Raw genomic sequence first — 26,527 nt, forward strand, 5'->3', positions numbered from 1 at the left:
ATGTAAAGTTGGAGTCGAGTTGCTGCAGAAGTTATAGTATGATTCTGCTTGGCTCGATCGATCGAGAATTAGACTCGACTGATCGAAATTCGGGCAGAACGTTTTTGTGTAGAATTTTCCAACTCAGCCCTAAGCTCATATGACGTGTAGGGTTTTATGTTTTGCCCTAAGTATAAAAGAGAAAACCCTAGCCATATTTTAGGTTGCTCCTTTTGCTCTATGTGTGAATCTTTTGTGAGATCTAGAGGTATTTGCCTTCACACATACTTAGGATTATCAAGAAGGAGAATTCGATTCAAGAACTTGATGATCATTCAATTGCTGCAATAAAAACTTAAAGATACATAAGCAGGAGTGCTTGTACTTGCTAGAGAATCCAAGAAAGAAGGAGTCCGTGGTTTTGGAGCTATCACGTGGTCGTGTTAGTAAGTTTTCTACTAGTGGGTAGCAATAGGATGTTAGTGGTCTTAGTTGCTATTGTAAAACTTCAATTCTTTCATAGTGGATTCAAATTTACCTTGAGGATAACTAGGTTAAATCCTCCCCAGGTTTTTACTGGTTTGGTTTCCTGGGTCATCATATCTTTGTGTTCTTTATATTCTGCACTTTACATTGATATGATTATATGATTGTGTGTTAACCTAGATCTGAAATTTGGACTAAGTAATTGTGTTTTAAGGGGTCTAAAAACAAACAAATTGGTTTTTAGGAAGGTTTTCCCCCAGGTTTTTTACTATGAAATTAGTTTGTTTCATAGGTTTTCCTGGTTCATCATATCTTGTCTTATTTATTTTTTTGTTACATGATTTTGTCATGATATTGATGTTTGTTTGTTTTAACAAGTTTTATTCATAATAAATCTAATTAACAATTTGGGTTTAAAACTTATTCATTCTATCAACCGCGGTCTAAATTTCCTAACAATAGTGATTGATGATGCAAAATAAGTTTTTTTTTTTTTTTTTTAAAAGGTAGAAAGTAATGCAGGAGCAGGCAGTCATGAATCATGATAGCTCTAGACAAATTATTGAGATTCCCAATGATAAAATTCTAGTCTTATAATCCTTTAGCAATTGCAGAAAATCTCGCTGGTATTAATTAAGAAGAAAGATAGTATTCAATAGATCACACACACCTAAGACACGGTACAAGTTGATCATCATAAGATATAAATGACTTTATCGATAATAAATCTGACTCATCAGGGTCTTGAATAAGCTAGGAAGGAGCATTTTTAATTAATGTTTAGAGCAAGACTTAGGTACAGTACTTAGGTGTTGTTCCTTAGGTTCCCCTCTTAAAATTCTGCCATGTGGATTTTTTTTCGTGGGATGAAAGTTTATTTTTTAATTAAATAGTTATATGGCTGAATCTTAAGAGAGGAACTTAAGAAATATCATCTAAAGTACTGTACCTAAGTTTTGTCCTAATAGTTAATATGAAAACCAGCCGGAGTTATCATGTGGTGATGATGTGGCACTTTCTTGAAAATAGCCCATGTCAAATGAAAGTACAATGGAAACCCTGCTATAGCAAAGAATATTAGCAGCAGGACTGCCCATGAATATGATGGAAAAGCTGCAGATTTCAGTCTTTCTCTTAGAATGAAGAAGTGTGCTGCAGAAAAAGATATTGCGGTAGATGCTATAGACAAGTAGAACGCTGTTAAAGCCAACAAAAGCTTCATTGGTAGGGTACTACGAAAACTGCTTTCTTTGTAGCCAGAGGTGAGGATTGCAAGGAACATGATGACTGCTAACAGTGAAGAATAGAAGGATATATAGGATGAGATGGCGAAAATATTAAATGCCAGCTGTTTTTCGAGGCGGGGATAGCCATTGTCATCCACATCACCAGGCACGGTAGTTGACATGTTAAAGGCAACTGTGACAAAGAGACCTGCTACAATTGAGCATGCATTCGATGTTTGGCTTAGCCAGTTCCCACCCTCTTCCACAAGTTTTTTATGGGTATCCATGAAGATCTCCCCTGGGGTTTTGCCGTCCTTGTTGGAGAGATGAAGGAAGCCTCGTGGCATGGAGTTCTTTATGTGCTGTATTGATTAAGACCAAGGAAAACAACAACAATAACAACAAAAAGAAAATAATTATTATTAGGATTTTGGAAATTCATCAAGAAAATGAAAAAATAATTTGGAATTTATTTATTTTTATTCTTTTTGCTTCACGAGTATCACTCCCAAATTTTAATTACCTTCCCAAAATTTTTTTCCTGTATCCAATGTTCAAATTCAAACTATTCCCCTTATATAGGGTATAGACACTTGACCATAGGATGATAGGATCATTAACAAGGTTATGTATGAAAGATAATTTATATTAAATTGAAAGATAAAAATGTAATGGTTTTCTTAAAATGTCATTTACTTTATATTAGAGGATAGAATGATATAACTTCCAACAAGAAAGTGTGAAACTTAAAAATAAAAAATAAAAAAAGATTGGTTATTCTTTCATTGCATCTAAGGTTGTGAATTTGAACATTTGACCTAGAAACTTTAAATTTAAAGCGAAAACCTAACACAACCAAACTTTGGAACAATCCTACAAGGGTAGTGATTTCGAAATACATGGTGCTATATTCTTTTACATTTATGATATAATGAAAAGAGAGAGCACCATATCATTGTGCTTTAAAAGCATCTAATAATTTTCTCATGGACCATTGATATCATTTAATGAGAAAGGTAATCAACTACCAATTTGCACGTTGAAGTTTCTAGTAGTATTTTAAAATAGGGTTAATAATTAATTCTGCAAGAGTGATTTGAATGCTAAAGTTTCTAATATTCTGAAAGAGGGTTCTTGGCATGGTCTTCTAGCAAGATTATAGCAAATTGCCAAGCTGGGTTATTATAGGTGGGTGAGGCTTGGGTCCAGTGTCCAATTGCACTGGACTCATTGAGATTATAACACGTCCACTTTTGAACACATGTCACCATCTTAACAGGTCCACTAGGCCTCACCCATTACAGATTACTCTCATCTGTTGAAAACTTTGTCCAACGGTTGATTTCAAAATCTGGGAGATTTACTTGCTTCTCTTCTTGGAATGAAATTAAGGCTAAGTATAAGGAGGTTGATTGGTGGGAATTAATATGGCAACTTACATCCATTCCTAAACATTTTGGTCTCCTCATCTACTAAGTTTGTGTGGTAGGTTGGAAGTGGTAAACCAAAAGATTCCTTTTGATATTTCATAATAGTTTGTGTCTTTTGTTTTTCCATAACTATTTGTGTCTATTTTCATTCCATAACGATTGTGTCTTTGAATCTTCCACATTCTAGAAATTTCTATTATGAAACAAAGAGTCATGACAATAATGACAGCTCTTGTAATTTCACCTTATAGGGGATAGATGTATGATGTGAAAGTGTGTTAGAGAAAAAGTCGTAGTTAGCTCTCAAGGCAATGGCCTAATCTCTTTGTTTGTGAGTTTGAAGTACTCTAATAAAATTTTCATTCCTCTCTTTCTTGTGAGTACTTTGTTGAATTTTAAGTCAAGGCATTGTAAAGCCAACAAAGTGTTATCAAAGTCAACTTCTTAGAGCCTAAAGTCTTTGTCTACGCCATTAGTGAAGATGTCTTCTACTATGGTGCAACCATAAATTCCTAAATTGACGAAAGAAAATTATGAGAGTTGGCAGATTCAAATGAAAGCGTTATTTGGATCACAAGAGCTATGGGAACTCGTCACTGATGAGTATGTAGAACCCACAAGTGAGCAAGACACCTGCAACGTAGAGCAAAAAAAATTGTTCAAGGATCAAAGGAAGAAAGACAAGAAGGCACTGTTTCTACTCTATCAAGGGGTGGATGAGTCAACTTTTGAGAAAATTGCCAAAGAAGAGTCGAGTAATGAAGTATGGGAGATTCAAGGAATTTTTTTCAAGGGTGTTGATTGTATGAAAATAGTTCATTTGCAAACTCTTCGTGCCAAGTTTGAAGTTGCTCACATGAAAGATGGTGAAACTATTTCTGATTATTTTTCACGATTACTTGTAATTGTTAATCGTTTGAAAAGTAATAGAGAGAGTATTAAAGATGTTCGTATGGTGAAGAAAAGTAGTGTTGAGTAGAGATGTCATTTTCAGTGAAGAAGAGTTATAGGGATGGAATGATGACATCAAAAGTAAAGAGAAGCCACCTGAGTTAAAAGAGCAAGAAGAAGATGTGAATTATGAAGGTTCAGAGAGACATTCCTCAACACCCCACCGCTATGCATCATCAACAGGTACTTCATCAATCCAAAGCCCAGGTAGCATTTCTCCATCTCCAACACCAATCAAAATGAGAGGCCTAGAAGATATCTATGCACAAACTGAAGAGAAAAATCTCTTTTGTTTGTATGTGGACCATGAGCCTTTTACTTTCAAAGAAGCTGTGAAAGAGAATTGTTTGAGAAATGCCATGCAAGAAGAAATTTATGCCATTGAGAAAAAAAAAAAAAAAAAAACACATGGGAATTGACTATACTTCCTCTCGATCAAAGAACCATTGGTGTGAAATGGGTGTATAAGATTAAGCACACAACTGAAGGGAGGATTGAGCGCTATAAGGCAAGGCTTGTAGCTAAAGGTTACAAGAAAAAGTATGGAGTAGACTATGAAGAAGTCTTTGCTCCAGTAGCAAGACTTGAAATGGTAAGGATATTGATTTCTCTTACAGAACATCATAGTTGGAAAGTATACCAACTAGATGTCAAATCGGCATTCTTAAATGGCATACTTGAAGAAGAGGTGTATGTAGAGCAGCCTGAAGGTTTTGTGGTTGAAGGAGAAGAAAACAAGGTGTATCGTTTGAAGAAAGTTTTATATGGGCTAAAGCAAGCTCATCAAGCTTGGAATTCTTGTATTGATAGCTATTTTCAAGGAAATGGTTTTGTCAAGTGTCCTTATGAGCATGCAGTCTACATCAAGAAGAATGCCCATGGTGAAATTCTTATAACTTGCTTTTATGTTTATGATTTGTTATTCACAAGAAACAGTCAGCAAATGTTCCATGAGCTTAAACAAGCTATGTTTAAGGAGCTCAAGATGACCAACTTTGGACTTATGTCATTTTTCCTTGGGATTAAGGTACGACAGCAACCAAATGACATTTTCATATGTTAGAAAAAAATATTCAAAGGAATTGCTTGACAAATTTAATATGAAAAATTGCAATGCTGTCAATACACCTATTGCAGTGATCTAAAATTGACAAGAGAAGGAGATGGGAAAATTATAAATCCAACTCTATTTAGGAGTTTGTTTGGAAGTTTAAGATACCTCTCAATCACAAGGCCAAACATTGTATATAGTGTTGGTCTTTTGAGCGAATATATGAAGAAACCAAAGGAATCTCACTGGCTTGCAGCAAAGAGGATCCTAAGATATATAAAAGGTACCATGGATTTTAGTCTTTTATGTTCATATAATAATGATGCCACATTATATGGATATTCAGATAGTGATTGGGGAGGTGATCAAGATGAAAGGAAAAAAACTATTGGGTATGTTTTCTATCTTGGATCAACAACTTTCACTTGAATGTCCAAAAAACAGAGTATTGTAGCTTTGTCAACATGTGAAGCTAAATATGTGGCAACATCCTCTTCTGTTTGTGAAATAATATGGTTGAAGAATTTATTAAAAGAATTTGATCATCCACAAGAAGAATCCATAATTATTTATGTGGATAACAAGTCTGGCATAAAACTTTCTAAAATCCAGTTCAACATGGAAGGAGCAAACATATTGATATGAAGTATTATTTCTTGAGAGATTATGTGAAACAGAAAGTTGTAAAGCTCTAGTGTTGCAATACAGAAAGGCAAGTAGCAGACATTTTTACCAAAGCCTTACTAGTTGATAGATTCAGAAGATTGAGGACAATGCTTGGTGTGAAGATGTTTTTGGTTTAAGGGGGAGTGTTAGAAGTGGTAAACCAAAAGGTGCCTCTTGATATTTCATAACAGTTTGTGTCTTTTGTTTTTCCATAACTGTTTGTGTCTATTGTCATTCTATAACGTTTGTGTTTTTGAGTCTTCCACATTTTAGAATTTTCTGTTATGAAACAAAGAGTCATGCCAATAATGACAACTCTTATAACTTCACCCTATAAAAGGGAATAGATGTATGGTGTGAAAGTACGTGAGAAAAAAAGTTTTAGTGAGCTCTCAATGCAGTAGCCTAATTTCTTTGTTTGTGAGTTTGAAGTATTCTAATAAAATTTTCATTTCTCTCTTTCTTGTGAGTACTTTGTTGAATTTTAAATCAAGGTTTTGTAAAGCTAACATAGTACAAGTCAAGTTGGCTTTACATGGCCTGAGATACTCAAATGGGAATTAGATGCCATGAAAATGGAGGGTCCAAATTCATCCTTTGCAAATTGTTGTTGGCTACATCAGTGTACCATATTTGGAGACAACAAAAATTCAAGTGTTTAATGGTATCATATATAGTTAGGTGCCTCTTGATAGTGCTAATTTGGTCCCTGTGATGCATGAGTAGCAGGTTTCTCCCGTGGATTGGTGTCTATATCTTTGTTTCTTTGATAAATAACACTCTTATTTAAAAAAAAAAAAAAAAAAAAAAAAAAAATAAAGGTGCTTTTCGGTTCATACCTCATACCACTTGATCTCCCATTGCATCTGCAATGCAGCCCCAGGAACTAGCCCCGTCTTCTGCTCTCCTAGTGTGGCTGCAAGGTGCAATGCACTGTTTCCTTTTTTATCCAGTTTTTGAAACATGCTTTCTTTCCGTAAATTTCTCTTGCGGAATAGGTCGTATACTTGTGTTTGTCTGTACTCCGCTGCCAACAGTACTATATTTTTTCCTTCGCTAGTTTCGTCATGTATAGCCATCGGAAAATAATCTAGTATTCCCTCAACCATTTCTAAGATTCCGTTTTTTGCCGCATTCAATATGGGTGTCTCGTAGCTTTTTTTTTTTTTTATTGCTGAGATGGGTGTCTCGTCGTCGCCAATATCCTTCCAAATATATTCTGGAGGTACCGATGTTGAACTGTCTTCCATATCATCTTCAATAATCACGAACTCATCTTTATCTTCAGTTAGCAATGGGTTCGTCCCTCTATGGAAGTACTGCCCGTGGACTGTAGATCCGATAACAGTTTTCATGATCAAATCGGACAACATGTGCGTCTCTTTAATCTTCTTTATTTCCCCTGATCATCAGAATCATATAACAGAATTTATCTTATATATGAACAGACAAATATATTAATGTACATATAGTTCCATGAACATATTTACAGTGCTCACCTCTTTTGCACACACCTTAACGGTGAGAATGAAGGGTATACAAAAGACGTGCTCAATTAACATTTTCCTATGAATGAAGCTGTTACACTCATTTACATCCACATGAAATTGCAACTGAAATTGTGACTTCATGCGTGTAATAGATTGTGTTTAATAAACACTACACTTCTCCCATTTTAAAATGAAGTAACAAAAAATAAGGCAAGACTAAAAGGGTAATACGATAATGTACCAAATCCAAGAATGCGCGATATTGCACTGCCAACAAACATGATAATCATAAAGGGGGCCAAACAATATTTCCAAAATGAATAATGCTTATGATCTTCACTTTCAGCAAGGGATCCTTCACAAAATAAAATTAGATCATTATAATCTACGAATAATAAGATTCATGAATAGATTTAAAAAAACTATACATAAGCAAATAAACTAAAAAACTAATAAAAATATATATTATTGGTATTGGGAAATTTAGACCCAGTTGATTTTAATCAATTTCAAATTCTCAAATTGATTAATTATCAATAATATTTTTTTAGACTTTTTTTTTTTTTGGTGGATTCTATTTTTTTTCTTGTGGATTCTAGGGAAACCTTATAAATTTAAGTGTTTGCATCTAGTTAGAACAAGATTTGATCCCATTTACTCTTTTGGTTCTTCATCAGTAGTCCGCTAGAAGTCAACACAAAGTTCACAGCCCCTTATGGCGAACCTCTTCTTGGTGTCACACTCAATCGTTACTTGGTTGGTAGCTTGGTTTACCTTACATCCAGTCACTTGTCTGGACATTGCCTATGCCTTTCACCTGGTCAGTCAATTCATGGCCACTCCTAGATCTATTTACTATGATGCTATCCTTTGTACCCTTTGATACATCAAGGGTACTCTCCTCCGTAACCCCTACTTCTCCTTTTAGTCCTATCTTTGTTGGCATTTGACCGTTTGGGCTAGGGACTATATTAACAACTCCACTACTGGTTATTGTTTCTTACTAGTCACCTCTCTCGTATCTAGGCATAGCAAGAAGCAACCAATCATTGCCTATTCCAATACCAAGGTAGAATATTGTGTTGTTGTTGATGCTACCTTTGAGCTTCTCTAGCTTTGTTGGCTTTTGACCAACAGGTGCTCCTAATCCATTTGCATTCTTGTTCACTGTGATAATCATAGTGTTATTCATATTGCTCATAATAATATTTTTCATGAGCGCATCAAACACATTGAGATTGACTGTCACTTCATCATTACCTACAAGAAGACAACCTTCATTAACTATGTCTCTCCTGAGGACCAACTCGTTGATGTGTTCAGTATGCTGTCTTCGGGATCTTGTCTCAAAATTTAATATGGCTTCTTTCACACCACCTCCAGTTTGAGGGGAAATTTAGTATGATATATGTTAGCATTTATTGTATATATCCTTGACTAAGACTAAAATCAGGGATAATGTTGATTGTCCTTGATTTTAGTCTCAATCAAGGATCCTTTGTTTATTTAAGTCAACTAGCTTAGGCCCCAATATTTAGTGCTCATCCTCTGTATATTGAGATTTGCTTATGTAAGTTACAGATTGACATAGTTTATATTCTTTCCTTTTTCTCGCCATCTTTATTTTTAACAGACATTAAGGTGAATGGCATGTGTAAGATTTAATAGGTGGAGAGGATCAATATGAATAACCCAATCGATGCAGTATTCTTTAACAATTAGAACACACTTACTACAATTGCATTCCTCACCTTCATGTCTCGATTTGGGACTGACATTCGATCCTTCAGGATTCTCTTCATCTGCTTTCTTGCCTTTGTCACATAATAATAAATTAATAAGCACTAGATATTGGGAAACTAGCTTGATCCGAGTAAGGTTGCTAAATTAAGGTAAACTCAAAAAAAAAAATTGAGTTTAAGCTACAGTGAGTAGCTAGATATATATAGTAGCTCACTGTAGCTTATACTCAAAACAAAAAAATAATATTGTAATGTGGGGTGCTAAAAAAAATAGTATTTTAATGTATTGATAATTGTGGTTGTTATTTATTTAGTTGAATATATTATTTTATTGTATTGTTTATATATTTTAATATATTGAGTGTTAAAAAAAAATTCCACTAGCAGTTTATGTGAAAAGGAATTTGAGACAATTTTCCATGCTTTAGGGGGCTATGATGAACTTCTGGGTGTGTGGCAGAATTTTTTTTCAGGTTTGCATTCAAATGGCTCTAGACTAAATTCCTTAACGGAGCTAATTGATCTTATCCGAGATAAGCATTGTAATCTCTGTGTGTTTGCTATGACGTGCTGGGAAGTTTGGAATTGAAGAAACAAAATCGAGTTGGGGAGAAAGTGCTACCACTGGTTAATCTTTCAGACCATGCTGTCACTCTACTTCAGGAATTTCAAACAGCTTGGCAACTCCCTCCTAAACTAGTCCGGGCTATCAGGCCTACCTGGAAACCTCCTAATCATGATGAGTTGAAGACAATTTTTGATGGGCCGATGTTTGAAGATTTACAGGAAGCAGGTATTGGTGTAGTAGTGCGAAACTCTCAAAGGGAAGTCATGGTGGCCTTGGCCGAGAGGATCCCTATGCCATCTTCAGTAATTTTATTGGAGACTTTGGCGGCTAGAAGGGTGGTGCTATTTGTTCAAGAACTCGGCTTTTACAGATCCATTTTTGAGGGAGATTCGGAAATTTGAATAAATGCCATATGGCATCAAAATTTTCTGCAATCTTCTTTTGGTCATATTGTAAAAGACATTTTGTCTTATGCTCGCTCTTTTTAGAGCTTTTTTTTTTCCTCACATACTCTCCAACAATTGCACATGCCTTAGCTTAGAGAGTGTAAGGTTGAATTTAATCAACCATCTTATTGGCTTTATTCCGTGCCAAATTTGCTTGTATTTCAGCATTTAGTAACCCTATATTTAGGTGGGTTTGTTGTAAGGGTAGTGAGTAAGATAGAGTATAGAATGCTCAAGAGTGTGCAAGAAAACAGAATCTTGCGGCTGGATCTCGCGGGTGACTCGCGGCTGCAAGCCGCCAGATGCACCACACGTGCCAAGCATGCCAGAAGGTGAACAGTCATGCTAGCTGAAGCACTACAGGACAAAATAGTACAACTGGCCATACGGTTATCTCGCGACTGGATCTCGCAACTCAGTCAAGTTGCGAGGTCAAGCCACGAGCCAGCCCTGTTTTGAAAAACCTGACGTTTCACATTCATTTCTCACCCTAGTATATATACCCCTTATACCCACAAATGAATGAGAGCTTCCAGAGAGAATTTTGAGAGAGAAACCCTAGAGTAAAACAAGATTGATTCACCTACAATCTATACATTAGAGTCTCTTCAAATTTCTCAACTCTCTTCCTCTCCATTGTCAAACCCTTGAGAAGTATTTTGCCAAAACCTTGTTCTCACCATATTCATCACTGTGAGATGGCTGTTTGGTGTTCTGGGAAACAGTTAGGAAGGAACCAATCTACATTGGTTGATGCTATCGTCTAGTAGCGGAATCCGGGTAGCTAGAAAAGAAAAAGGTTCGGCATAACCTCGTTAGAGCAAGAAGCTTGGAGGGCTTAGGTGTACTAGGTAGATTAGGCTTGGAGGGTCTATTGCTATCCATGTATCCCAACTACATTTTCTAGTGGATTGTTTACCGCTTGGAGGGCGGTGGAGAGGTTTTACGCCGAGGGTTTCGGTTTCCTCTTCGATAACACATCACGTGTTGTCTTTGTGTTTGCATCTTCCTTCCCTTTTATCTTTGTCTTTTATTATCTGATGTGGGTTGTGATTTTAATTTGGTTTAGATTGTTTTCCAATTCTGTTCTATACCTTTTGTTCATTTTCCGCACACTAGTTGTTTGATATAAAACTTGAATTGGTTAATTTGTAAATTGGGGGTCTAAACGTTCAAGGGTGTTTTTACACTATTTGAACTTTTAGAGAGCGAGAAATTCCTTTTCTTTGTTAGTTTGGATAGAGTCTGTGTTGAGGTAGCAAAAGCTCTGACACTAAATTATTGAACAAAAGAGTTTTTATTTAAAACCGACTCTTTGAATTACAAAACTTTACAAGCTCTAATGCTTGACTCCCATACATTGACAATAGTGCACTACAAACACGACACTTACTCACCAAATACACTTGCATACACCTCACTTCTAAACACCTACACACACTAGCTCTTGACTCTATTTCACTCTACACACTTCACCACCTCACACTCTACTTCACACACGTTGGTGCTTTATGAAACTTCCACTTACTTCACCCATCACTACATCTATTATACTAGATGTATGTTGGTTAGGAAGCTGACTTGAAGCTTCTAGCTTCTTCCTTTTTATTGGCATTAAATTAATGCCTTTCTCCAACCTTCTAGACACCTTATAAATTTGTGGCTGAAATTCACTAGTGCAGGGAAGCTTCTAGAGAAAATATGAGAACTATCTTGGAGAGAATTCCGAAAAGAGAGCAAGAGAGAAATGTACGAAATTAGAGAGAAATTTCTAGAAAGAGAAAGATTGTGTGAGAAGTTCTAAAGTTTCTAAAGAGAGGGAGTATTGATTTTTAAAACTCCCCCTCAAGACTAACTCTCTCTCAATTTCGCCATTGTCATCATACCAAGTTGCTTTCTAAAGTCTGCAAACTTTGTTGCGTTAAGTCCTTTAGTGAATATATCTGCAACTTGGTCCTTTGTCTTAATCTAGACCATTTCTATCTCTCCTTGTAGTCCCTTTTCTCTTACAAAGTGATAGTGCACCTCCACATGCTTGGTTCTTGCATGGAACTCTAGATTTTTAGCCAAGCTTATTGTTGATTGATTATCATAGTGTAGCGGCATTGCATAATCAATTGTTTGATGCAAATTTCCCACAAGCTACATCAACCTCGTACTTTCTTAAGCTATTACTGCTGCTACTCTATACTCTACTTCAGTGGTTGATAAGGACACTGTCCGCTGTGCCCAAGCTAAACATATATCTAGTAGTTGAACAACGTGTGTCATGATCTCCAACGTAGTCAACATCACAATATCCAACAAGCTTGCAAGTTTCACCTTTCTTGTATAGGAGACCATAGTCATTCCTCCCTTTTACATACCTCAATATGCGGCGAATTGCTTCCAAGTGAGGCTTCCTTGGATTTTGCATGTATTGACTCGCCACTCCAATTGCATATGAAATATCTGGCCGTGTCAATGTTAGGTAGATTAAACTACCTACTAATCGTCGATACATGGTTGGGTTTTCTAGTTTTGCCTTCTTGTGCACATAGCTTAGCATTGACCTCCACAGGCGTAGAGATTGGTTTGCAATTGAGCATCCCGAGCTTTTGAAGTAAGTCTTTTGCATACTTGTGCTGACACAAGAATAAGCCATCCTTAACTTGATCAACTTCAAATCCAAGAAAGTGCTTAAGCTCTCCAAGCTTCTTCATTTGGAAGTGGACTACTAAATTTTCTCTCATTCGATGAATTTCATCTTCGTCATCTCTACTGATGATCAAATCATCAACGTATACAAGCACAACTGCTAATTTGCTTCATTATAATTTAATAAAAAAACTTGAATCTACTGGAGCTACTGAATAACCACTTTGAATTAAGAATTCTACAATCTTACTGTACCATGCCCTTGGCGCTTGTTTTAACCCGTAAAGTGCTCTTTGTAACTTATAGATATAATCTGGTTGGGCTTTGCTCTCGAATCCCTTTGCCTGCTCCATGTAAATTTCCCAATCCAATTCTTCATGCAAGAAAGCATTCTTTATATCCATTTGCTGTAGCTTCCAAGATTTACTTGCTGCAAGTGCTATCAGGACACGTACGGTGGTGATCTTTACCACTGGGCTAAATGTTTCATCATAGTCTAGCCCATATTGTTGAGAGAATCCTTGAGCTACCAGGCAAGCATTGTATCTTTCTACCGATCCATCTATGCGGGTCTTGACTTTATACAACTATTTAGAAGAAATGGGTTTCACATCCTTGGGCCTTAGCACAAGATCCCAGGTTTGATTCTACTTTAAAGCTTGAATTTCTTCTTCCATTGCTTTTCTCCATTCTTCTCTTTGAAATGCTTCTTCATATGTTGATGGCTCTTGCATGTTTCCTTCTTCTGTGACTGTTGCATTTGCATACTCGGGATTGGGTTTCTGTTCTGGCTCACCTTTATCTTCAAAAGATTGTAACTCATCAGTTATCGACTGATCTTTCTTAGATTGCTCGCCCATGCTCTCAGGCATTTTCTCTTCAATTTTCTTTAAGACTATTAGCATTGCTTCTTCAACTAGCTCTATCACAACCAGACACGATTCGACAACCCATTCTTCTTCATTATCATCTTCTAGGTTGCTGGACATTGCTGTATTTCCTTGAGCTGTTTTCCACTTGAATCGATAGTCATGAGCAAAGTGGCCCATTTTTCCACATTTGAAACACTTGACATTACAATTTTTGTAACTTGTGGATCGTCTCTCATTATTGTCACGACTTCCTTGAGCTCCTCCATCTTGAGAGCTCTTTTTATCTTCTTTATCTTTATTATTTCTATTCTTAGAACCCACATTAAATCTTCTCTTGGGTCGGTATTTATATTGATTGCTAAAGAGTGCCTTCTCTTCACTCTTTAGTGAGCGAGTTTTGTAATTCTACTAATGATGGTTAGACAGGTCAACCTTGAATGGCAACTACAAAACTTCTATATTAGGGTTTCAACCCATGAATGATTATCCTTCTCATTCTTGAATTAGAAATATTTGATGCAGGATCTAATTTAGAGATTTCGCGACAGAGAGACTTTATCTTGGTGAAGTATTGCTTGATCATCATATCTCGTTATGCCATTGACATTAGCTCGTTCTCAAGAAATTATAGCCTTACATCATTCTTCTTTGCAAATAGTGTCGAAAAGGTGTCCTATACTTCCTTTGGTGTGTTTACTCACCTGTGCTCCAACATCTCTTCCTCGATACTTGTCTTGATTGCAAACAAAGCCTTCTCGATTTCAATCTTCCACTTCTACAAAGCTTCAGTGTAAGGTTGAATTTTATCAACCATCTTGTTGGCTTTATTCTGTGCCAAATTTGCTTGTATTTCAGCAATTAGTAACCCTGTATTTAGGTGGGAATCATGTAAGGGTAGTGAGTGAGAGAGTATGAAGAAATGCTCAAGATTGTGCAAAGATGCAAAGACTCATGGCTGGGACTTGCGGCTGACTCGTGACTGGCAAGCCGCCAAAGCTGGCACACGTGTGAAGCATGCAGGGGAGCTAAAGAGTCATGCCAGCTGTTGCACTACAGGAAAAAAGTCCCAAGCTGGCCAGGCTGTTAGCTAGCGACTTGAACTCGCGACTCAGTCCACTTGCGAGGCCAAGTTGCCAAACCACCCTGTTTGGGAAAAATTGACTCTTCGCATTCCTTTCTCACCCCAATATATATAGACCCTTATACCCACGAAATATCAAAACTTCTAGAGAGAATTTTGAGAGAGAAACCCTAGAAAAAATCAAAATTGATTCATCCACAATCTTCACATAGAGACTTTTCAAATTCCTCTACTCTCTTCCTCTCTATTATTAAATCCTTGAGAGATACATTACCAAAACATTTTCTCACCATACCCATATCTGTGAGAAGGCCATTTGGTGTTTGGGAAGCAGTTAAGAAGTGACCAATTTCATATTGGTTGATGCTATGGTCAAGTAACAGAATCTAGAAAGTTAAAGAAGAAATAGGTTCGGTGTAACCTCATTGGAGTAGGAGCTTGGAGGGCTTAGGTACATTGGGTAGATTAGGCTTGGAGGGTCTTCTGCTGTTCATGTATCCCAACTACATTCTTTAGTGGATTGTTTATCGCTTGGAGGGCGGTGGAGAGGTTTTATGCCGAAGGCTTTGATTTCCTCTTCGATAACACATCGTGTATTGTCCTTGTGTTTGCATCTTTCTTCCCTTAATCTTTTTCATTTAATTTCTACTGTGGATGTGATTTTATTTGGTTTAGATTGTTTATCAATTCTGTATTCAGTTTATGTTCATATTCCGCACATTAATTGTTTGACATTAAGCTTGAATCGGTAATTTGTAAATTAGGGGTCTAAAAGTTCATAGTGTTATATACACTAATTGAACTTTTAATTGGTATCAGAGCGGGTGCACTTGCTAGGGTTTAATTACCTAAGCGCGATCCTAGACCCCGTTGTTTTGGATGCAGCTATGGAAAAGGTCATGCTGAATTGTGGTTTAAATGTTTGTGATAATGACTTTATGAGTGTGTTTGAAGGATGTCCTATCAATGAACTCTTATTAAAAACAAAGAAACATGCTAGGATGTTTGTTCACATGCTGAAATATTTTGAGAATAAGAATCACATCTTACACAATAGCCTATCTGAATCTAACTTTTTGATTAAGAAGTACAAAAGAAAAAATAGAATATTCTGTGAGAAGGTTGATAATCTAAAAAAGAAAATTCAATCTAATAGAAGCATGAAAATTGACGATAAATTTTTGTATGAAGGTCAAGAATGTTTGTCTCATGCTTGTCTATTTGTGCACAACTCATTGAAGGTATTTAACTCATGCTTATGGTATCTTGATAGCGGCTGTTCTCGTCATATGACAGGAGATAAATCACTGTTTAAGACACTCAAAGAGAAGGTTGGTGACTAAGTGACGTTTGGTGATGGGAGTCATGCTCAAGTTCTCGGCAAAGGGACTATTGAGATACCAGGATTACCTTTAATTAAAAGATGTCTTATACATCAAAGGGCTGAAGGAAAATCTCTTAAGCATCACTTGAATATGTGATGAGGATTTCCTTGTCTAATTCTCAAAGAAGGGATGCATAATCATTAATGAAGAAGGCATTCAAGTCTTGGAGGGAAATAGAACTACTGATAATTGCTATGGAGTAGTTCCTACGACACCCATTTCGTGTAGAAGTGCTCGTGTTGACATGTTGGAACTTTGGCATCATAGATTTAGGCATGCAAATTTCAAAAAAGTAGCTAAAGTATCTAAACTTGAAGCAGTTGAGGGACTTCCAAAGTTTGGAAAGGTGAAGAAGACAATTTGTGGTGCATGCCAAATGGGAAAGCAAACAAAGGTAAGCCATCACAAGGTGAATGTTATTGCTACTTCATGATGTTTAGAGCTTCTCCACGTTGATCTAATGGGGCCTGCAAGAACTGAAAGTCTAGGAGGAAAGAGATACATTATGGTCATTGTTGATGATTTCTTAAGATATACTTAGGTTGAATTTCTTAGAGAAAAATTAGAAGCATGTGAGAAATTGGAAACTCTTTGCAAGAGACTACAAAACGAAAAGGAGGTCCCTATTGTTAAGATAAGAAGTGATCATGGCAAGGAATTAGAATGCAAGATTTGAGGCATTTCGTGAAAAGAATGGAATTAAACAGGAATTTTTAGCCCCCAAAACTCCTCAACAAAATGGAGTGGTAGAGAGGAAGAATCGAGTGATTCAAGAGATGGCAAGAGTTATGTTACTAAGCAAGCAAATTCCTTAAAAGTTTTGGGGAGAAACCGTGAACACCTCATGTCATATTGGTAATAGAATATTCTTCTGAGTAGGAACAAAGAAGACCACTTATGAGATTTGGAATGTAAAGAAGCTGAGAGTAAAGTACTTCTGAGTGTTTGGAAGCAAGTGCTACATTCTAAATGATCGGGAGAACCTGGGGAAATTTGATGCAAAAATTGATAAAGGCATTTTTCTTGGGTATTCTACTACTAGCAGGGCATATAGGATTTTTAACAAGAGAACTATGACAGTAATGGAGTCCATCAATGTAAAAATTGATGATGCCATAGCAAAGGTAGAGATGGTCGATGATGGAGAAAGACCGAGCACCAAAGAACCCACTATTAAGGTCAAAGCTCTTGATATAGAAGTTGAAAGACCTACACCGGAAGAAGAATCAACTCCCATGAACCCAAGAATGGAAACAAGATCAATATCTAAAACATCAAGTCCTCTCACTCCTCCGAAAGTTCATCCTCCCATTTCACGGAATGATGAAGTCTCCACGTCAAAGAAGCCATCATCAAGAGTGATTAAGAACCATCCGGATAGCAACATTATAGGGTCTTTAGATGAAGGTCTTCGCCTTAGAAAAGGAAATATACTTTTGGTCAATCATGTAACATACCATTGCTACCTTGCTCAATTTGAACCAAAGAGGGTAGAAGAAGCTCTCCAAGATGAAAATTGGGTTGAGTCAATGCATGAAGAGTTGAATCAATTTGTGAGAAATGATGTGTGGGAACTTGCTCCAAGGCCTGAAAATGTTCATGTCATTTGCACAAAATGGATATTCAAAAACAAGACCGTTAAAGATGGGGAGATAATCCAGAATAAATCTCGGTTAGTAGCTCAAGGATACACTCAAGTAGAAGGAGTAGACTTTGATGAATCCTTCGCTCCTGTGGCCAGACTTAAGTCTATTCAAATTCTTATGTCCATTGCATGCACTATGAATTTCAAACTCTACCAAATTGATGTAAAATGTGCTTTTCTAAATGGATACCTGAATGAAAAAATGTTTGTTGAACAACCTAAAGGCTTTGAGGATCCTCACTTCCCTAATCATGTGTTAAGATTGAAGAAAGCCCTTTATGGCTTAAAACAAGCTCCTAGAGCGTGGTATGATCGACTTACTCATTACCTCCTGGAAAGAGGATTCAAAAGGGGATATGCCGATCGGACTTTGTTTGTCAAGAATGAAGAAAATTATCTTCTCGTGGCTCAAGTATATGTAGATGACATAGTATTTGGGTCTACCATTGATGATCGGGCTGTAGAATTCTCTGAGGAGATGAAGACAGAATTTGAGATGACTATGGTGGGGGAACTTACATTTTTCTTGGGCCTTCAAGTCAAACAAAAGAAGGAAGGCATATTCGTGTCACAAGAAAAGTATGCTAGAAACATTGTCAAGAAGTTTGGACTAGACTCCAAAAAGTATGCCTCCACTTCCATGAGTTCATCTACAAAGCTGAATGTTGATTCTTTTGGAGTGGAAGTGAGTCCAACCTTGTATAGGAGTATCATTAGGAGTCTACTCTATCTTATAGCTAGTAGATCGAATATTGCATTCAATGTTGGTGTTTGTGCTAGATATCAAGCTACTCCAAAGGAATCACACCTGACTGCAGTGAAGCGAATTATACGATATATCAATGGAACTCCAGATTATGGGTTGTGGTATTCAACGGACTCAAATGCATGCCTTGCCAGTTATTCAGATGCAGACTGGGCTGGTGGTGTGGATGATCGAAAGAGTACTTCAGGAGGATGCTTCTACCTTGGTAACAATCTTTTCTCTTGGATGAGCAAGAAACAAATTTCGTGTCTCTCTCTACAGCTGAAGCAGAGTACATAGCCGCTGGAAGTTGCTATACACAACTCCTTTGGATGAAGAAGCTACTTCATGACTATGAGATTCCTCAAGATACAATGTGTGTTTTCTGTGATAACACCAGTGCCATAAATCTCTCTAAGAACCTAGTTCAACATTCAAAGTCTAAACACATAGAAATACGTTACCATTTCATTCGGGATTTGGTGGAAGAAAGAGTTGTATGCCTTGAATTCATACACACAGACAATCAAAAGGCGAACATCTTCACAAGCCTCTCGATGGTCCACGGTTTGAGTCCCTCCGTAAGACCATTGGTGTTGGTACAATTCCTTGAATCTCTTGTGTATTGTGTGCTTCACATCTTTATATTGAGTTAATTTGTTTGTCAAACACACATTACTTTGTTGGCTATCTGTATAGCATGATCTTTTATTGTTTATTGCTTTATCTGCTTTAGTTGTGTTTCCTTAATTGTTTTTAATCAATCTTTTCCTTCTTGTGTGTCAAAAATCCAAAAACCACATAAAAAGTAGAAATCCAAAAAGTTTAATCAACATTGTTGAGTTTTGTCTCAAAATATGTTTTACCTTGTACCTTTGTGCAAATGACTTTGTGCATCTACGAGCTTAGCTTGTTTCCTATGCACTCATATTATTGTAGGAGAAATCTTGAAATCTATGTAACTGTTGTAAATAGATCTTCAACCTTGTCATGAATGATTAGTGAATGGTTTTGTTGATCTTGAGACATGTATAGACTTGTGTCTATATATCTTCCCACTCTTTTATTTTATTGTTTTTGCTAAAAGAGTTCATCAAATGTAAATCTCCAAATGAAAAGAGATATCGAGCTACAAAAGCCTGTTGTAGATACTAGTATTTAACTAGGAAAAAGGGAAAGCGACCAAAAATTAAAATTATATGATGCCGAAAAAACCAAAGGCTAACTCATCAAAGTGAAATATCCAAAATTTCAGGCATCGATCTCACAATGAGATATGTTGATTCAAAAAGATAAAATGATACGTCAAACATGGAGCCAAATGAAAAGCTTCAAAGATATTGTACTTAAGTCTTTGTGGGAAGTCATATATGCATTTCTCTATAATTGAGATGGGTCATATTATCTAGTGCTAGTTGTGTATGTTTTGATTGAATTGATCATTGGAGTTTCACATTAGACTAAGGACTATCTCATTTTTGATATCCACACACATCACACGTGTCTATGTTCAATGAATGTCATATTCATTCGTGTGATTGTACTTGCTTAAATGTGTTTTTACATGCTCAATCTTTGTTGATCAATCACAAAAAGATTTTTGAATGTTTTAGTTATTTTTGGAAAGTATTTTGTTTTTACAAAAATTGTCAAAAATTCAAAAACTATGTTGCCCTGTCCTGGCGACTCAGTGGCAGGTAGAACCAGTCGCATGCCCCAGTCGCGAGTCCATACAGAGATTTTTCACGACTCACTGATGACTCATTGGCGAGTAAATCCTTTAGTCGCAAAAAAGACTTAGAATATTTTTTCAAAAATTTGGAGTTTCATGCTTTTCGTGGATCAGGTTGGCGACTTGTTCACAGGTGGAAGGTCCAATCGCGAGGGGTACTCAGAGATTTTCACGGCTCAGTTCGCAACTTTCTCGCGAGTGGAACTTCCAGTCAGGAAAAACACTTAGAAAAGTTTTCAAAAGTTTTCTTTCAAGTGTTCTGCCAGCTGGCCCTGGGGGCTTGCACGCGACTTGATTCAGTTGTGAAATTCGCGTGTGTTGCACAAAAAAGTCTTTTTCAATACTAGTTTCAAAAGGGTCTTCCTTTCTTTCCCTCGCAACCAGTGACTGTTCATTTTCTGATCTAACTTTCCCTCTTTCAACACCACCATGCTCACACACAGCATTTTCAACTATTTTGTCACCACTTTCTCAATCTTCAAGGAAAGGTTTGGGTTTTGTCTCATACTCTTTATCTTTCTCTTTTACTACATATTCCTTTTGGATTGTGTGTTTCTACTGATATTTATATATCTCTTGATTGTATATGGGTATCTGTTTTTCTGGTGAAATCATTGTGTGATTTTTGGTGGTTATATTCTGATCTACTATCTTGAGTGAATATTAGGTCATTAATAACACACACACACACACACACACACACTCATTGTCTTGTTTAGGACTTTTATCTCAAGTTTTTAGGGTTTTCTTCATTATCCTTATTTTTGAACTAACCCATTGCTAATAATATTTGTGGTATTGTGGGATTTCTTGTGTTCTTTATGGTGAAATATGATGCAGAGTGAAAATGTCTCCATTCAAGAAAGTAGCTGTGAAAGGAGGTAGTAGTAAAGGGAAGGAGCCTGTCATTGATGTTGATGACCTCTCACCTAGAACAAAACGGACTCGTTCATCATCAGGAGTGTTTGATCCCAACAAGTTCAGATCCTATGCTGCCTTTCAGACTCATGAGAATTACTTCAGAGATGCTACACCATTACTTGAGAGGGTTGTTGATCAATCGTCACTTTTTGACATCGACATCCTAAAATGGTTTGCTCACAAGGAATGGAATCACTTCTCTCCGACATTGATGACGCTTATGAGAATTCGGTAAAAGAATTTTATGCCAATACAATTGTGGAAGGCGGAGAACTCAAGTGCTGGGTTAGAAGAAAAAGTTTCTCAGTTTCTCCCGCATATTTGGCAGAGATTCTTCACATCAACAGGCCAATGCTCAAGAACTCACTGGTTTATGATGATCTATGTCAAGATGAGGAACTTCTTCGGGATGGTCTTGGACAAGACTTGGAATTCTCATCAAATGGAAACTCTGTCAGCATTTCCTCTCTTCCTCCAAAATTGAGAGTGCTGACAATAGTCATGCGTACATTCAACGCTAGCATTGGTCATAGTTAGAAGAAAGTCAAAACGGAAACTTCCACTTCTCCCAGTGGTTCTTGCTCCAGCTCATTCTCCTTTGACAACAAACTCGACAACATTGTGACATCTATCCACGAGTTGAGCACCAAGATGTCCGGACTCACATCTATCTTACCTCATCACAACATTCGGTGGGATCTGCAATTCACCTCCCTACAAGCTCAATTGGATCTAATTCAGGGGAAGCTAGAAGAGGATATGGCCTAGCTATTCCATGACAAAAAGGGGAAGATGAAGTTCATGCGGGAATACAATGAAAGGAGGAGAAATAGCTTGATCAAAGGGGGAAAAGACTATCAAAGGGGGAGATTTCAACAAGCAGGCCTATGTTCAATATTTCTGTATAATATTTTGCTTCATATTAGCTTATGATTTTTCAGTATTTTATGGAACTTGTTTATGGTACATTTGTACCCAGCATTTGTAAGCTTTTAGGGTTTGTTTCCATGTGTTTTGTAGGCTTTTATGGTTTGTACCATGCTTATGCAGCCTTTATGTTTTGTTGCCTAGTACTTCTAGCTAAATGTTATGCATTTTCTTTAAGTACTCTCACTCTTGTGTCCTTATAAGATTTTTTTCCTAGATGCATATACTTTATGTATTGTGCATTGATTGAGTGTTGGGCATGCAAGTGATTTGCATTGTGCTTATTGGCTTGTATGTCCGGATGGTCATTCTAAATGTGAATGAGCATTGTGGTCACTATTTTATAGTAATTGCTTGTTTGGTCAAGCCTTGGTTTATTTCTCATTCCATTTTGCTTGATCGTATTATGCTTGCCTCATATGCATTACAAGTTTTTCTGCATACAATGATCATATTATGTTATTGTGTTTTAAAAGATTCTTGTTCATATGATTCAAGAGCTCATCAGATTCTAGAGTTAGGTGTGAGTGAGTTTTGTTTAACTGTTCCCAACTCACATGTTAAGTCTAGAGTTTGTTTTAGGGTTTTGTCACGGAATAGCCAAAGGGGGAGATTGTAAGGTTGAATTTTATCAACCATCTTGTTAGCTTTATTCCGTGCCAAATTTTCTTGTATTTCAGGAATTAGTAACCCTATATTTAGGTGGGAATCATATAAGGGTAGTGAGTGAAGAGAGTGAAGAAATGCTCAAGATTGTGCAAAGATGCAGAGACTCGCGGCTGACTCGCGACTGGCAAGTCGCCAAAGCTGGTACACGTGTGAAGCATGCAAGGGAGCTAAAAAGTCATGCCAGTTGTTGCATTACAGGACAAAAGTCCTAGGCTGGCTAGGCCATTAGCTCGTGACTTGAACTCGCGACTCAGTCCAATTGTGAGGCCAAGTCGGCAGACCACCCTGTTTGAGAAAAATTGATTCTTCGCATTCCTTTCTTACCCAACTATATATAGACCCTTATACCCACGAAATATCAGAGCTTCTAAAGAGAATTTTGAGAGAGAAATCTTAGAGAAAAACAAGATTGATTCATCCACAATTTTCGCATAGAGACTCTTCAAATTCCTCTACTCTCTTTCTCTTCATTGTTAAATCCTTGAGAGGTACATTACCAAAACATTTTCTCACCATACCCATATCTGTGAGAAGACCATTTGGTGTTTGGGAAGCAGTTAAGAAGGGACCAATTTCATATTGGTTAATGCTATGGTCAAGTAACAAAATTCAATAAGCTAAAGAAGAAATAGGTTCGGCGTAACCTCGTTAGAGTAGCAGCTTGGAGGGCTTAAATACATTTGGTAGATTAGGATTGGAGGGTCTTCTGCTGTTCATGTATCCTAACTACATTCTTTAGTGGATTGTTTACCGCTTGGAGGGTGGCGGAGAGGTTTTACGCTGAGGGCTTCGGTTTCCTCTTCGATAACACATCATGTGTTGTCCTTGTGTTTACATCTCTCTTCCCTTAATCTTTTCCATTTAATTTCTGTTGTGGATGTGATTTTATTTGATTTAGATTGTTTATTAATTCTTTATTAAGCTTATGTTCATACTCTACACATTAATTGTTTGACATTAAGCTTGAATTGGTAATTTATAAATTGAGGATCTAAACGTTCATAGTGTTATATACATTAATTGAACTTTCATTCAGCATTCTTAGGAGGTATGGTTTCGCCACCAGCCACGATCTCCCATAAATCTTGCCCTTGCAAGTATGACTCCATACAAGTCAACCATGTGTTGTAATTCTGGTTATTGAGCCTTCTAATGCTACCAACAACTTGGAGGTCCGCTATCACAACTTGGTGAAATCTCTCGCTCTACCAAATAAGCTTGGTCCCAGACCACGAGATTCACAATTCCATACTGTACACGAGCAAAATGAATACCTCCAAAAATACCATCCTAAACACCACAAACACGGTCTCTAATTGCCCTGCTTTGATACTAGATTGTTGAGGTAGCAAAAGCTCTGACACTAGATTGTTGAAAAAAAGACCTTTTATTTAAAATTGACTCTTTGAATTAGAACACTTTACAAGCACTAATGCTTGACTCCCATACATTAACACTAGTGCACTACAAACACAGCACTTACTCACCAAATAAACTTGCATACCCCTCACTTCTAGACACCTACACACACTAGCTCTTGACTCTGTTTCACTCTACACACTTGCTACCTATGGCACACACTTCACCACCTCACACTCTACTTCACACACGTTGGTGCTTTATGACACTTCCACTCATTTCACCCATCACTACATCTATTTATACTAGATGTATGTTGGTTAGGAAGCTGACTTGAAGCTTCTAGCTTCTTCCTTTTTATTGGCATTAAATTAATGCCTTTCTCCAACCTTCTAGACACCTTATAAATTTGTGGCTGAAATTCACTAGTGTAGGGAAGCTTCTAGAGAAAATATGAGAACTATCTTGGAGAGAATTCCGGAAAGAGAGCAAGAGAGAAATGTTCGGAATTAGAGAGAAATTTCTAGAAAGAGAGAGATTGTATGAGAAGTTCTAGAAGTTTCTAGAGAGAGGTAGTATTGATTTGTAACAGTCTGTTCCTCCTGATCTCATTGATTGTGTTTCTAAAGATATTTTTACTTTGAAATAAAAGTAGTAAGCATGTTTCTTTCTTTCTTTAAAAAAAAAAAAGTTGCCATGATTTATTGATTTGTGTTCTATCATTAATTTTGTAATGCCTTTGTTTCTCCCACACCCCCCCCCCCCACCCCCCCCCCCCCCCCCCCCCCCCCCCCGGGGCCAAAAAAAAAAAAAAAAATGAAGAAGAAGTTTTGTAATGCCTTTAAGATAAGTTAACTAATCTTAATTAATGTTTTGTTTTTGTTTTTGTAAACAGCAATAAGTTAACTTTAATGTAATTATTCATTACACTTACCAACTCGAATCATACTCAACAGAGATTGAATGAATTCGTGTTTTTTTTCTACTGTGCATTTTTTAATCAATCTTCTCGGGTCGATTCTTTTGGGCGCATCAACCGCTATACCTTCCAAATAACAATAGAGGATAATGACAAGTTATGTTGTACAACAGGTATAAATCAAAGTACCCTTTGATGATAGAGATGTGTATGAGTAAATATTAACAAATAGAAATAAAGTAATGTACGTGCAATTCTGATTTCAACCACTAACAAAATATTTATATTTGCGGCTTGAAAATTTAGCAGGTAACACTTACAATAATAAATTATGCTGCTCCACCATCCAAGGCGGCAACCACTTTTGAAGGCGGAAGGCTTATCTGCTAAGAGATGGAGAGGCGATATTCCATTCTCGTCCATAAAGGTAGCAAGTAGTCCTTCTTGGTGAAGTATCTGATATGCCAGATCTGTCAACAAAAACGTTTAAAATATTCTTTAGCAGTATTCAATTAGCAGACAATATTTTTTTCGATGAATAATTAGCAGCCGATTTCACCAGTGTACTGTAAAATCTATTATTTTCATATGATCATCTGCTATCAAATTATTGGAGAGCTAAAATTAAACATAATAACGTGAAATAATTTTTTTCCTAGAGTTCAACATTAGTTCATAAGTTATTTGTTTGGTAAAGTGACTTTCAACAAATAAAAATGCTCACCCCAACACTCCCTCTCGATGGCACAATGTAGAATAGTCTCACTACCATTTTTTCTATAGTAGGAGTTGTTTAGCTGGCTTTCACAGATGTAATGGAGGCAAAGGAAGATCTCTGTTCTACCAAGAAGAGCGGCCAAGAAGAGAGGGCTCTCACCCTCCTTGTTACGTTCATTCCCCAATGACAGATTAGCTTCAGCAATGCAGATACACATCCGCAGACCCCCTGTTGATGCTGCCACATGCAAAGGGGTATTCCCTTGCTTGTTTTTTATTTTTAGAACCTTCTTCTGCTCGTCTTTCTTACAAATTATTGTCACAAGTTTCTCAACAATATTTTCTACACCGTCGGAGACAGCTAAATGCAATGCCGTTCCACCTAACATCTTGATCAGCCCAGCACTGTGAACCCATCTAAAATTTGTCTCATAATCCTTAACAACAAAATCCCACTGACCTGACTTGATTTCTCTGTATACATCTTCTTCGGTTCTATAACTATTGCTAGGAACTAAAGTTGAAGTCATCTTGGAGGACAAACTTCTATTCATGCAAAAGAGATGGTTGTGGAGCTCACTCTCACAGTACCGGAAATGTCTATCAATTTTTATACCATCAACAGCGGCCTATGATGTTGCCACAGGAGAGAGAAGAAAAAGGAAAAGTGGATAATTATTCCATGCTTCATGCTGAGAACTTGGTACCTCGTGTTTTGCGGATCTAGACGGCAAAGGCCTCTCTTGTTCATTTCTCTAGTAGTAATAAATATCTCTTATTCCAAAAAAATAAATAAATAAATAAAAACCCTTATTAATTAATATGACAAGCAAAAGAAAATCAACTCAAAAAAAATTAAGTTCACAATATTAGACTAATCTAG

At 36.9% G+C, this 26,527-nt stretch overlaps 1 protein-coding gene across 1 annotated transcript; it reads right to left on the minus strand.

Annotated features, from left to right (window-relative positions):
• Positions 1 to 1,107: 1,107 nt before the first annotated feature.
• Positions 1,108 to 26,380, minus strand: LOC126709991 (uncharacterized). The gene is made up of 7 exons (XM_050410374.1): positions 25,652 to 26,380; positions 25,248 to 25,397; positions 24,943 to 25,053; positions 9,031 to 9,093; positions 7,521 to 7,634; positions 6,629 to 7,191; positions 1,108 to 2,053 (listed from the first exon to the last, which is right to left on the minus strand). The coding sequence occupies exons 1-7, from the start codon at positions 26,196 to 26,198 to the stop codon at positions 1,427 to 1,429; spliced, it is 2,175 nt and encodes a 724-aa protein (XP_050266331.1). The 5' UTR covers positions 26,199 to 26,380; the 3' UTR covers positions 1,108 to 1,426.
• Between the last annotated feature and the right edge of the window lie 147 nt (positions 26,381 to 26,527).

Source organism: Quercus robur, chromosome 12, assembly GCF_932294415.1.
Source record: "Quercus robur chromosome 12, dhQueRobu3.1, whole genome shotgun sequence".
Lineage (NCBI taxonomy): Eukaryota > Viridiplantae > Streptophyta > Magnoliopsida > Fagales > Fagaceae > Quercus > Quercus robur.